Below are 15,212 nucleotides of genomic sequence, written 5' to 3' on the forward strand. Positions count from 1 at the left end.
TTACAATTCTGCTGAACATTTAAACACGTTCTGTTGATCTATTGCGTCAGTCTACAAAGGAAATTTATCGTGCGAAGGTATGTAACATAATCATAATTGATGTTGATGGTTGTCTGACCGTTTAAGTAATCACTGATATCTGATATTATTTTGAAGTTAACTGTGAGCACAGGGGTATATAGTATGGGTTGGCACTTCAAATGATTGAAATTTGCCTTTTATCTTTATAAACAGATACATGGGGAACCAGTTTATCGTTAAATGGAAATGTGTATGTGTTGTCAATGATAGTTAATTATTGAAAACCGAAAAACTAACAAAATATTTTTTCTATCAATACTACAGTTTTATTATATAAAACTAAGAAAACGAAATTTCTCAATAGTGCCGTTTTATTTTATAGAATTTACGAAACGAAACCTTTTATCAATACCGCAGTTTTATTTTATAAAACTAACGAAATAAACATTAATCAATACTGCAATTTTATTATATCAAAGTAACGAAACAAACCTTCTATCAATACTGCAGTTTTATTTTATAAAATTTACGAAACGAAAGCTTTTATCAATACTGCAGTTTTATTTTATAAAACTTACGAAACGAAAACTTTTATCAATACTGCAGTTTTATTTTATAAAACTTACGAAACGAAATTTTTTATCAATACCTCAGTTTTATTATATAAAACTAGCGAAACGAAACTTTTATGAACGCTACAGTTGTTGTATAAAATATTTTAGACTGTTCATAACTTCTTTTTTTTTTTGAAAACCGCGGCTGCTTCCCTTCAAATGTATATGAAGCAATTATTAAATAAAATAAGTTCGTTAGTTGTTTATAAACAGACAAGACAAAGGTAGCATATTAGATAATGGAGTGAAGAATTAGGGTTCTAACTATGCCATATTTGAACTCATAAGCCTAAGAAATGTTTGATTAGGATTGAAATAAATTTGGAAATTTAAATGTCGATGTCTATTGGAAAAATAATTGAACAGCCTACGAGATTCTACACAAATAATTTTTATAGTTATATATCTACATAGTTTCGCCCTTGTACAATTACACACGAATTCCCCTCATGTTCATTGCGCTGTCTCAGGATTCTATAAAAAAATTTCGACCTATCTTTAATTTGTTTTCCCTGTTCGCGGACGAAAAGGACGAAAATTAACGGGAGCGAACACTTCCCGGTTGTTTGTATTTTTCCAAGGATGTCCATGCAAGTCTTTCTTTTATTCATGCTTTGCCCTGGTGCCATATAATTTGAGTTTGCATTAAAATGTGCCGGTATTTTCATTTCCTTTACGATATGGTGAAATTCAGTTCGTTATATTGATAACACTAAAACAAACGTGAGTGATTATCCTCTTAAACATGCTTTTTACTTCTTTTGAATTTCTATACAGATTCCACTTGGGTCTCACCAAATTAGAACTTCAGTATGTATGTTCTGTGGGTAAGTACGTCTTTTTATAAATAATGCTGATGATGTCATTTTTTATGGCACGAATCTTACAAATTTCATGTAATTTTGAGTCTACGAATGAAAAAGTGTGGTTAGATATTAAGATACGAATGCTTAGTTTTGTCTACTAATATCAGATCGTTTTCAATCTTTTTTTTTTCTTTTGTTACCTTTTCATATTATTCATATATAATGAATGTCAATGCTTTTATATTGATATGTTCATTTGAATTATTACCTTCAAAATGCTGAATGAATTTATTTTACTATCTGGTACAGGCTTGTATTGTGGGTCTTTCCCTAATCGGCCGTTCCCATCAGCAGTCCGTTCATTGTCTCCCTACAGAATTCTCCAGTCACAACTGTTCCTGTATAGACAATGATATCCTCTGCCAGGGCATCGTAGTGCTAGCCTCTCTCATCAATCCTGTTGCAATGAACTCACTCAGCATATATAACAGTCCAAATCTACAACTCCCAAATAACACTTTCGAACACCTTACTTTGACGAGGCTATCTCTAGCAAACAATGATTTAACTGATAGTGAGTTTCATTTCAACACATTTAAAGGTCTTACTGTTGAAGACCTAGATCTGAGTAACAACAGACTGACGGAGATTCCCGAAGCCGTCATCAATGTTGAAAACATCAGAGGTTTGAGCGTGTCTGGAAATCCTCTTGAAAACTTCCATGATCAAACAACAAAAATGAAGGAAATTGGAAACACTTTACTTCGGTTTTCGTTTGGAAGTGATGAGTTCGACTCCAAATGGCCTATTGAGTTGAAATACTTTCCTCGTCTGGAGGAACTCAATGTGACGGGTGGAGGGTTTTCATTAATGCCTATTGAAGCTTTTTATGGTTTTGAAAAAACACTTAGGAAATTATCGATGTCACACACGAACTTGAAATCTGTACCCCTTGCTTTCGCCAGGCTGGACTACATGACCGAGCTTCGTTTCGATCACAATCAAGAAGTAGGGGACTTTGGAATGAACGTGCCGCTGGTTCACGGTATACTAAAGCATATTGGACTGGTAACCCTGAAAGATGACAATATTACTACCTTTCCCAAGATCTTAGGAAAGTTTGATAACCTTACTAAACTAGAAATGGGTGAAAATTTGTTGAAATTTGTCAGCGACCAGTCGGCCAATTCCATCAAACGTGTTACAAGTCTGAGTCTACACAATTCGAACATATCGCGAATACCTGGAGCACTTCAGGATATGACAACATTGAAGGAGATTGATCTGTCCTTAAATGGAATACACAGCATACAACGACAAGATCTGGAAAAGCTGACGAATCTACAGGTTCTCAACTTGAATGACAATCCTTTAGAATATGTTTCTGACAATGCTTTCAAGATGTCGCAACAGCTATCCAGGGTGGAATTCCGTAACACTCACCTGAAGATTGTACCCTGTGCCATAAAGTATCTTCCTCTGCGTTCTATGAATATCACTATTGATTTGACTGGCAATGATATTGAATGCACTTGCTCTCTGCAGTGGCTGTACAGTTGGGGAAGTCATGACATAACTAGCAACAGGAATCAGCATCTTAGTATCCTTGGCAACTGTTTGACTATCGACAGCACCATTCAAGACTACTTTGATAAAACACTGCATACTTGTCCCAATTCCTATCTGTGTGACAACGTTAACCCTGCAGCGTCAAGTCATTGAAACTTAATTGTCTTTGGATGCGTGTATATGTCCGTGTAATATGAAAGACACTATCTTATTGTTTTTGATTTCATTATTGAATTATTGAAATAGTCAAAACTATAAAATTAATTGAGACTGACAATAAACATCATAATTACATCTTGTTTTGTGTCGTTTGGTGTTGGGTTATGATATCTTTAGAATATTAGCTGTAATTCAAGCGTCATGGTTTGTTTGTTTTCTACCTGGTTCTAGGATTATTGTGCAAGACTTCATTTGGTTATAGTCTAATCTCACCTCCGATTTGACGTCCTATTCAATAAAAATTTTTCCCATGATCTGTCATATTTTATCTTTCAAATACACATATACATTTCGTGTAAAGATATTTCCTGTGTATGTATTATGTCGAAACCATGTTGAAACAATTACGGAGACATGAAAATATTTCAGTTAGGGTTATTAGCAATAATCCTTTAATTCAAAAGCACCGAGTTACTATGACACATTTATTAATTCAGATGAATATCTTCCTCTGGTGATATTTTTAACAATTGTCAGTTACAGTTTACAAGGATGATTGTGTGGAACGTCCTCTAACTTAAGGTGTATATTTTGGTCATATTTTTTTTACGCAAAGAATAATTCTCTCTATTTTACGTTATCATAATCACACCACCGAAATTGATCATGATAATATTTGATATTGTAATTATCGTAATATCATTCATTGCCAACAGTGTTAAGCCATTGAAATACATTCCAAAATTAACTAAGGAATTTAATAAAGTTTTTATAATTCAATTTATTGTTATAACTAATATTCAACTCATTTCAAAATCATATATTTTGTATTGTTTGGAATGGTGTTTTAATGATTTTGTTAATAAACCACTACATGTTTTACACCAATTTCAACCTTGTTGTTTTCGTATGATAATTCATTCTCGCGAGGAATTTATTTTCCTTGATTTCATTAAACTCCTGTTCAACGGATACGTTTTCAAATGCATCAATTTCAAATAAAAATCAAAATAACTATTTGTTGCGTAAAATTCATCAACGAAAGCACGTGCTTACGCAATAAATTTCCTTTATGACCCATGAACTTTGGTTTTTGAAGTTAACACAATACAACACTTACAAAATATATCAAACCTATATTGTATATGTTACATGGACTATAGATGCTTCAATGTTACACAGCTTTAAAACAAAATAAAAAATAGCTGTATTGTTTTACCAATCTAGACATATCAACATCAACGCCAATGAAAGAGTTACCCCCAACGTCATCCTCCTGCGAATTTATGTCTGCAATTTGGAAGAAGATAACTGATTACCTGTGCATTATGTAAACCGATTATAAACTAAGTTAACATCCAAGATAAACACATCCGTTTATACATCATTGTATGTATTCGCTTACTTCGCAGATGCGTTTCTTTTTAAAGTTTCGGTAAGAAAAATCTTATTAACATACCGAGGGAGAACAACTCAAAGAGTGCCTTTACATGGAAAACGTTATCGATCATGTTAAGATCACCTATGAATTAACATTGTATCGTCATTGTAAATGCACCATGTGTATTGCATTTATAACTATTCATAATTAAAAGACAAAGGGAGAATATGGAGTGAAAATGATTATCTTCTCTGTGTTATGCAAACAGAAAAAAATATTTACATTCAGGGTCAGATGTTTGTCGTTCAACACGCGATAGAGCCGCCTATGATTCTTCCTCAAAGATCGTGGTTTATCTGTCCACATGATACAGAAGTAAAATATGATGTCACCCACATGGTAAACACACATGAAAACAACAGAGAATTTTACAAATAAGATTTTTTCTTCATAACATTTTATGATCCATGAATAGATACGACGGAGCAACATGTATGGTAAAAACAAGCAAAAATCACTAAATTAAGAACGACAGAGAGGTCGAAGATGTCACAGGAATTAGCAATGAGTCAGAAAGATGACTGGCATTTACCCTTATCAGAAATCAAAAATGATACCACGTGATCCTCAAGGGTGTTCATTTCTTATGTAATTGTGTGTTTTTTTTTCTATTTTTTCGTATGTTTTTCTAAATGTAACGGCAATGACATTTATGGCATTAGATAATGGTCTTAAATAAAAAGCAACCTAATGTTTTCAACGTTGGATGTATAACTTTGATAATTTTGTCATTAGATTTTGTCCTGTTTACAAACCAATATACAAACCGTCACCTTTTTGCTGCATTACAAGCATGATAGTTTGTTTGTTGTTTCCGTTGTTGTATCCCTTGTTCTTTTTTAAATTGACCACGGTTTACATGGCGGGCGTCGTCTTCGCGGAAGACGCTTACTGTTCAGAAACACCTGATATTTTTTGCAGTTTTTTTTTTTGTCTAACCTACTTTTAAAACGTCTTTCCAAAATGAAATTTTACAGTTTTGTGGACAGTTTTTCATATAGTCATTACCACAGTTTTTTTTTCTAAAATATCCTTATTTACATATCTGTTAAAGAATACGTGACATTTTCCATCTGTTGTATATAGTGTACGTATCTAGGTCTTGATGATATCTCTTATTATTTCATCTGACTTACCATTCCATAAAAAAATTTAAAGTTCTGTATTTAGAATTTTTTTTATAAAAGATCCGTCCGGATTTGGCAAGGACATGAAAACATTTTTGAATTGAGATATGAGGAGGGACTTAATCATAAGTATTCTTCCAAGAGGTGTAAGAATCCTTCCATTCCAAGTGGTGTAGGTCCACACCAAATACAATAACTAATACTGTAAGTTTTTGTGAAACCCCATTGTAAATTACGTAAGCATGTGTACTATATCTTTACTTAGTTTTATTGAATTTGAGTTTTGATTATTATTTTTTTGTTGTCAATAAGTCATTCTATTCATATCATAAGTAATCCTAATCACAATCCTACATTTAGTGTGTCAAAGAAGACATTCTTAAGATCAACTTGCTGCATGTTATTACAGAAGTAACCATGCCAGTAGTTATTAAAGATAAACAAATTGATAACGTCGTCAAATGAATATTGAAAAAAAAAATAGTGACGTTAAATAAACATGTCAGGTGATAAATGTAGCGTCTGTACTATCACGTGAAAACAGGTTATGCACACATTGGGTCAATATTAAACTTACCTAGTACATAAGCTATTGATGGTAGATGGCACTGCCGGTCCGTTGGAGTCGTCAACCGAGTCCGTCCTTCACTGAATGTTTCAACCCCTAATTCGGAGCACTGTGGATGGTGGGTGAACATATCAGTCATTGTGCTCAAACACGGCTTCCTGGCACTATCCTTCTTCATCCACACCCAACTGGAGGCACGTTCAGCTGCTTGGTCGAGCCTTTTTACTACTACTTTTCTTTCCTTCCCCATAACTCCTAGTGGGCTAAACATTCTCCATACTGATTGTACAGTGATATCCCTCTTCTCAACTTCTACAGGGAAGTTCCATGTCTGCCATCCCTGCTCCGGACACTCTTTCAACAGGTCCTCGTACTTGGCACTTTTCCTCTCATTGCCGACATCTCTACTCCCAAGCACAGTCAGCCACACCAGTATCAATTTCTTCCTCTCTTTAAACAGTACAATATTTGGTCTGATAGTTATCTTGACACTGTCTACTGCAGACGATCTCCCAATCAGATTCACTTACATTTTCCACTTGTCTGTCATTTCCAATAGTCCTTTTAGTTCCCGGAACAGGGGTACTATATCCTTCCTATACAAGGCTGATGGTAAAACCCTTCTGTTTGCCTACTTTCCGTTTGGCTTTCCTTTCCTTTTCCAAGGTATCTGTAAATTCACATTATGTACTTCGTTATGTCTCCATGTGTAACGGCCCTGACAGTTTGTCATGGTCCAACGTCCCTCTTTTGTCACACAGAGCACAAGTCGGATCTGGTACCAGTCCACATCTGTGAAGATTGACTAGTGATGGTAAGTCATCATATACTGAATGCAATTGAAACTACAAGAACTTGTCAATATAGCACTAGCTTCTTTCCAAAACTCATGAATGAATGGAATGGCCCATCTTGTCTGTATCCCTCATTAACTTCTATTTATGCGATAAAAAAAACTTTTTTTATCACAGCAAGCTACCATTCCTCCTTTCCACTGTAATGATACTTTCAAATATAAAGGACAAAGAAAAGCTAACATAATTTTATGTCAACTAAGAAACTCTGCAAGTAATCTGAATTTTGATTTATTCAATTCCCACCTTAAAGATAACCCTGCCTGTAACTGTGGCCACCCAGTTGAAGATTGTACTCATTTCTTTTTCCACTGTCCCTTCTTTACTAACCAGAGACAACTCCTCTTTAATTCCCTTTCTGACCTTAGTGATTCTATACCTCCTACAATTGATACATTTCTTAAAGGTTCTCCTATACTTGATGCAAACATGAATAAATCTATTCTTGATATAGTTCAGAGATTCATAACTGACACTGGTCGCCTGTTTTAGCAAATGTACATCTCATTCTATACTTCTATCTTTTCTATCTTTCATTTGTATTTGATGTCTCAAGTGTGGGTACGCCTGTCCATTTTAGGGACTCAGCTCAGGATTGTGTGCAAATGGACTGTTTGAACCTGCAGCCTGTCCCACCACAAATGGACATATTTTGACCCAGTCTTGTAATATCTTGTGATACCTAATTGTACTTTTTAGTTTATGTTACTGCTCTGGAACTCAATAATACAAATGATGGTGATGCCAATTTTGCATTTCTGTTATATAATCATCCATTTGAATCTATCTTCTACATTATTATTCCTAATATTATTATTATCTGTTATCTTTAATTTTGATTGATGTGTCTGTATACTTGTTTATGCACTGTAAGGAGAGGGCTTTCATAGGCCCTGCCTGTTGCCCAATTCCTATTGTCAATGCCACCAAGACAATAAAATATTCTGAAATCAAAAAAACTGAAACTATGGATATCGCCAGATGTCCTTCCAAGTTAGTAGCCTCTGCTCTGTGTCCCAACTTGTCCACGTGCCCTCGCAGCTCATCTTCACTCCTTTCCTCCACTCCTTGAACTCTGATCTCACTGTGCACCAGTTCTCGTTTTTTCTCTCTATAGTTGACTGATTTCCACAGTTGTCTGTGTGTTGTTCTCAGACCCCGTATTCCACTACAAATTGTTTCCACTGTCTTTGTGACTGAGTCTGCATTCTGCGTCCTCTACAGCCTTACTTACTGACCACTTTTTCCCAGAACGCCTGCCTGCCAGACTTATTCACCCATTTGGTGTTTCAGCGTCATGACAAGTATGGCCTTTCCTACCTTGTATTTCTCCACCACAGAATTAATTGGTAACTTTAGTTTCGACGTCCTGTTGTAGAAAACAACGCTTGAAAAGATGATGGAACTCCAAGCCATGGCCACAAATATCTGTTGATAATTCTTTCTAAGCCTTCTACTGTTGTGATCTCCATTTCATATAGCGCTCAACGTCATACGGGAACGCAGACCATGCTGAAATATCCAGGCCTCGAAGTTGCCACATAGACCCGTCTTGTCGATTTTGCTCATTCCCTCAACCGTTTGCTGTTCTAGTCGCCTGATGCTGTTGGTGTCGCGAAAACTCGCATCATATCACTTTCCCAGACATTTGATAGGGTTGCCAACTATCAATGGTATAGTTTCTCGTTGTGCTGTCAGCTAGACTGTTTGGTTATTTTTCTCTTCCTGGCGATAAGATATCTTGACTTCTGCTGTTTGAAACGCATCCTTGCCCATGTTCCTCTCTCCTCCAAAGCATTCAGGACCCATCGAGCTTGGACATGGGTTCCTGTCGTGTGGTCAGATCGTCCATAAAACCTGTGCAGAGTGGTTGTCTGATGTTGGTATTCGTCTTTGGGCCTCTAGTCTCCCTTTATCCTGCCTTTATCAGCATGTTCATCCCCATTGCGAAGAAGGTGACTGATATAGTGCAGCCTGCCACGGTTCACTTCTATAATTTCTGCAAGGAAGTCGCGAAATATCAAAAATAGAATCTTAATTGTACGCCACTGGAGTGGTTGCTGATTATTCTCTGTATAAAGCCTGGTATACTGTTATGCTTCAATGCCTTCTCTATCAGTTTGTGGGGATTTATCCCATGCGCATTTGCTAGGTAAAACCAGATGACAGTCAGATCTTCTCTGTTCACCCTTCTTATCCTATGAGTTTGCTGATGATGCTAGTATGTTCAATGCATACAGAAAAGTTTGGGACTCATCCTTTTTGAACTTACATGTCCACATACTGTTTAAACGTCATGAATGTTACTAAATGCCTTCCAGCACCGAGAAGTATATTTTCCCGTCCACATTGAGCAGAGATATCGCCCGATGCCCTTGTAGTTTTCGTCTTTAGATACAAAAACTCCACCAGCTGTCTTCCGACACTCCTATCCTCCAGGTCACTCTCAACAACAGCCACACCCTTTATTTGTTGGCATCTGGTCTCTTCCGTTGTTCCCTTCATTATTTTTTGTCTGTGAAGCTGTTTCGTTCCCATAATAACCGTCATCATCTCTCTCTCTCTCTCTCTCTCTCTCTCTCTCTCTCTCTCTCTCTCTCTCTCTCTCTCTCTCTCTCTCTCTCTCTCTCTCTCTAAAAAAAAAAGGGAACGTACATATTACGGATGTCATTGATGGTAGTTGGCATTGCCGATCCGTTGGATTCGTCAGCCGAGTTCGTCCTTTACTGAATGTTTCAACCCTCTACATGATAGCATGTCGTGAAATAATTGTCCTTAGCGTGAGTTATCGCCCCTGTTCTAAATCATGTGACCTAATAGAAAAAAGAAGATGGAGTTACTGGCGGGGTTGCGACGAGATCCTAAAATTTGCACAAAAGACGGCCGACAGGTCAGTAATTACATGTAAGTTTCGTTTTTATTGTAATCAATGATGTTATTATTTAACAGTTTATCCCTCCCACTAGACTCGGTTGTTAATTCAGCACCATTCGATTGAAAGTTTACCTTTTTATTCCGATTGATGCAGTGACTGCCAGTTACATACCCCAGGAAATACTGCCCGGCCTGAGGGAGAGGTTTCCCGTAATAGGTATTGTTTGCGGAACGTCTCTTCTGTGGGACTACTGAGTCCTGACAATGAAAGATTACCTCAAGCCGACACCACCACCCCAATGGCCACCCCTAAAAATATATTGAAAATCCTACCTTTACCTGGGTCCAGGGATCTGACATGGGGATCCACGCCCATGTCGCAGTAATTATATATAATACATCTTGTAGAGCACTTTAGACCTAGCCTCGCCTTTCCTATTGTTTTAACATGTGTATTCATGTAAGTGATTAAAATAAAGGTGTTACTGATTTCATTTTTTTCCCTTAAGTGAACTTGGTAAAGGTGAGAAGGCAACAAGTTCAAGATCTGGAACATCTGGAATAAAGACAAAGTCAAGCGATATCTACTATCCAGTGACGATATTACAGCAAAATGACCAACGAAGTAGAGTCCACTATATAGGTAATCATAATGACATAAATCTGAAACAATTTTGAACTAGTGCTCTAGTAACAGAGTAAAAGTGTCCTTCCAGGTGTATATTTGTTATCAGAAAAATAATTTATATAAATATATTTATAAATCAGGATTTGATTATTTCTGTATATTGTCCAGTGGTAGTCTCTCTTATAGTACTTGATTTTGATTGTTTTAAATGATTGCTGCTGATATAAACACTTGCACCCGGTATTGATCTATCTCATGTGAGGGGTCAGATACAAAATGTGACTGATATTAATTCTTCTTTTTGTAGGATACTCCCACAAATTTGATGAGTGGTTAGAGCGGGATGCAATTAAGGAGAGCAGAAGTACATGTATGATAAACAGCTTTCTGCTACAGCAGCTGCAGGTACATCTACTGAGGGAGAAGCTATTTTAATGTAATATATAAAAGTGTCTAATTGAGTTGAAAGTATACCAAATTATAGGTTACTGTGACCCACGTTTTGACCTTTAACCTACATAAAAAGGCTTGTCCTGGCTATATCTCCTATATATTATAGTAAGTGTCACTGGAACTTCATACTTGTCTTCGGTTATGAGTTCACCTTGCCAAGCTCGTGCGTCATCTGTCAGAAGTAGGTCACTGTGAGCTCCTTTTGATGTTTGACCTACATTAAACAAATTCATTATATGCATATAAATTCATGCTCGTTGGAGGACTGTAATTTGTCAATTTTCTTTTTATTATTATTTGATTTTTACAATACTTAAAATTTGGAGAATATTATGGAGAGTCTTACACGGTGATTCTGAATAACCTTTGGTACATGGTACTTTTTCTTTTGAATCACAAATAGATAAATATTTCTTTTTTCCCCATTCGCAGATCCAAATTAAAGACCAGCTGTGCTCATGTGGAAAGAAAGACACCCATAAAGTTATAAGGATCCCTATCAACGAGCAAAGTCTAGAGGATGTTGGGATGTTAATATCAAAGGCAGTATTACACAAAGTGACCCATGGAAAGCGTGTTTACTGCATCAGAAATAGACATGCTTTGGAAAAGTTCCTTGGGGTTAGTTGGGACTTCAGGATTATAAATCAGCAAGGTGACAATTTCTATGTCATCACAGACACAGTGAGGTTTTGGGTCCATGAAAGAAAGCCGATGAAAGAATACATTTTGTATCCAGATTATGCAGAGGAAACCTACTTAAACAGAGGAATGACATTCTGTTTTGCTTTTGTTGTGAGCCCTGGAAACAAAGTTTTGTGGCCAGACTTGTTAAATGCTGATAAGTTATAGACATACCAGTCATTCTCTAGAGGTTTTTTTTTTAGTTCAGACTTTTAAGTTGGAGTTACAATAAGGATTAAATCCTTCACCATATACAAAAGATATGCTTATTCCAAAGAAAGTTCTTTTTAAAGTATTGAAAAGTGGAAAATTTTGGGGAAAATCTTTAGGAAAATGTATGGAAAGATATCAGGAAATGTTGGAAGATGAAATGAATATTTCATTTATAGCAAATAACAAGCAAAGACATCTTTTGAAAGTTGAACTTGATAGATTAAGGAACACAAGTATTCAGAAACACAAGAAGGGTGGAAGGCAGCACCAAGAGTTCATTAAGAAATTGGAAAATGCAATGTACCATTGGAATGTTGGGTTAGATAGACATAAAATACAAGCAAAATTGGAACAAAAAACAATTGAGAATGATAAAATTTTGTTAGAGAAAAGTAAGCTTGAAAACACAATTTCATATTTATCCACAGAAAATGAGAAGCTTATTGAAAAATTGAAAAAGCAGTCAGAGTCTGAAAAGAGCAATTTAACATCAACTCCAAGAGTAGGTTTGAAGAGAAAATTAAGCGATTGTACACCATCATACAAAAGTAAAGTTAGAAAATTTGAATCCCAAAAGTGTAAAACCTCTCTGTCATTTCTCAAAGAGTTTAATTGCCAACCCATATCTGTGAATGTAATGCGGGACAACGGTAGACCTAATGTCATAACACTAGTAGATTCTGACAAATCAGTAAAAGATGACACTACCTCTTTATCTGTTGATGAGATTGAAGAACTAAACATGCTCATATATGTTCTTGATTCTTTTAACATTTCAGGAAATGCTTATCATGAAATAAGCATGTTGTACCATTCCCTACCTCGTAGTTATAAGCTTTCCCAGTATATATCGCATCTAAACTCTGGGTTTGATATAAGAGATACACCAGATGGGTCAGGTGTACAACAGTCTCTGAAGGTCAGACTTGAAGCCGTTATCAGTGACATTGTTTCAGACAATCCTGAATTTGCCCCTGAAAATGTGCTGAAAATAAAAATATCTGGAGATGGAACTCGTGTTGGAAAACATATGAACTTTGTCAATTTTACATTTACTGTGATGAATGATTCGAAGTGTGTATCAGTTCAAGGAAATTATCCCTCGGCAATAGTAAAAACTAAAGAGGCATATGATGAGCTAAGACATGCATTGACAGATCTGAGAAATGAGGTCAGAGATCTTCAAGGTTTAAAGCTGGATATTGGAGAAAGATCTTTTCATGTGAAAATATATCTTGGAGGAGATTATAAATTTCTTTTAATGGCATTTGGGAATGTCTTCCATCCAAGCCAACTACATTTGTATTTACTGCAATTGTTCAAGAAATGAGCGCTGTGATTTGAGCAAATGTTGGTCTTTAACTGACAAGGAAAAGGGTGCTAGGGTAGAATATACATGTCAATTTGTATCTCGAGGAAAGCAGCATAAAAGGTCACAGGTCAAACCACGGCAATCATTTTCAGTTGTCAATCCCCAGAAATACCTCTTTGTGATGTTGTTGTTGACATACTTCATCTTTTTTTGAGAATTATGGATAAGCTTTTGGCATTGCTGATCACCGAGTTAAGAACTGTAGACAATGTTTCATCCCAAAGAAGTTTAAGCGCAGGTGTACTTGATAAAACAAAGTTGAAATGCATACCACAATTTGAAAATGTACTACAAAATATCGGAGTTAAGTTTGTGTTTTTTATCAATAAAAACAAAGAGTTTGAGTATACAGATTTACAGGGTCCAGATAAAGAAATTGTCTTAGGCAAGTTACAAATCAAAGACCTTGGATTGAGTGAAGAAAGATCTTCTCAGATTCAGGAGGTTTGGAATCAATTCAGTGTTATTAACACCATGCTCAAGTCTAGGTGTGATGTGAATGAACTTGTGGAAAAAGTTGATGCTTGGTGTTCTTTGTTTGTTACCAGTGCAGGGACATTACACCATACATTCACTTACTCAGGTACCACGTCCCAGAGCTCATAGAGATGCATGGAGGAATATCACAGTTTACCCAGCAGGGTTTAGAGAAAGCCAATGATGTTGTCACAAAACAATATTTCCGTAGTTCAAACCATAAAGGTAATGCAGCATTGAAACAAATAATGGAAAAGCAAAACAGAATCTTTGAACTAGAAAAACACAAAAGACTGAAAGTTAAATCCTATACATGTAGCATATGTGGTTCTGCACATAGGAAAACTAAATGCCCTAACAAAGAGAATGTTTTGCAGTAATGAGTACATTCATTCTGAAATGAACTATAATATGAGAGCCTGATTTCATTCATCAAAAATTTAGATTCTATTGTATAAGAGACATTTAATGTTCAATTCAATTTGTTGTGACTATTTAGAAAAAAAACTGCAGGAGTTTGGATACAAATACAAGTCATTCTTTGGATGATCGTCGGTTCTTCATTTATTTGTTTTCTTTATTGTATTACTGTAAAAAAACTTTCCAACATTTACCTTAAATATCAAAAGTTTCTTTCAAATTGATTAATTTTGAATTAATAAGTTTTTTTCTAACCATGGTACCAATATAACTTCTAGAGCATGTGTTAAGCTCATCTGTTGCGAATCAGTTGAATTAATGAATTTGATTGATTCATGCCATGTATACAAATGTGCATGTATATGTATTTCAATACGATTGCTATTACACATATACTAAACTTCCGTTAATTCCCTATTTACTATATATGCAGTGACAAGAAACCAAAAAGTGTGATAATTTTTTTATATAAATTGCTGTGTAAATTTCATTTAATCATTGTCAAGGCAGACATGTATTTTTATGTTTGTTAAATAAAATATATAAATATTTGAGCGAAGTTTGTTACTTTATCATCTCGTTTTGTTAGCTACATTGTATAACCAAGAGGAATTCTGTATGCTTGTGACCCTACATTATAAGGTAGAATCTTGAGGCATTCCGAATTGATTATAACTCAGAAAAAATTGGGCTTAATTTATGTCGACACCGGCAGTATTGGGCATCGCAATGAATATTAAAAAGACGGTATTTATTTTCATTGGCCATAGGAAAAAGCATTGCCGACAGCTTTGCATATAATTAACCTTATTTCCCACCAATGTTCAAGCTGATTGGTCGACCAACCAAAGCAATGCCCATAGATTCCTGGAGTTGTTCATAAAAGTTGCTACAAAATGGCGCTTGGATTCTGCCTGAATATGATGGAAAAT

At 35.7% G+C, this 15,212-nt stretch overlaps 1 protein-coding gene and 1 long non-coding RNA gene across 2 annotated transcripts; both read left to right on the plus strand.

The window, feature by feature from the left end:
* The first annotated feature begins 1,447 nt into the window (after positions 1 to 1,447).
* On the plus strand, positions 1,448 to 3,163 carry LOC132545852 (uncharacterized). Its single transcript, XM_060209523.1, has 2 exons — positions 1,448 to 1,462; positions 1,751 to 3,163. Exons 1-2 carry the CDS (start codon positions 1,448 to 1,450, stop codon positions 3,161 to 3,163), a joined length of 1,428 nt encoding a protein of 475 aa, XP_060065506.1.
* A 7,450-nt stretch (positions 3,164 to 10,613) lies between these two features.
* Positions 10,614 to 11,673, plus strand: LOC132545828 (uncharacterized). The gene is made up of 3 exons (XR_009554050.1): positions 10,614 to 10,676; positions 10,969 to 11,066; positions 11,547 to 11,673. It is a non-coding gene; the product is annotated as an uncharacterized LOC132545828 (long non-coding RNA).
* Positions 11,674 to 15,212: the final 3,539 nt, after the last annotated feature.

This window comes from Ylistrum balloti, unplaced genomic scaffold (genome assembly GCF_031769215.1).
Source record: "Ylistrum balloti isolate Yb309-2 unplaced genomic scaffold, AGI_CSIRO_Ybal_v1 Utg369858, whole genome shotgun sequence".
In the NCBI taxonomy this organism is placed as follows: domain Eukaryota; kingdom Metazoa; phylum Mollusca; class Bivalvia; order Pectinida; family Pectinidae; genus Ylistrum; species Ylistrum balloti.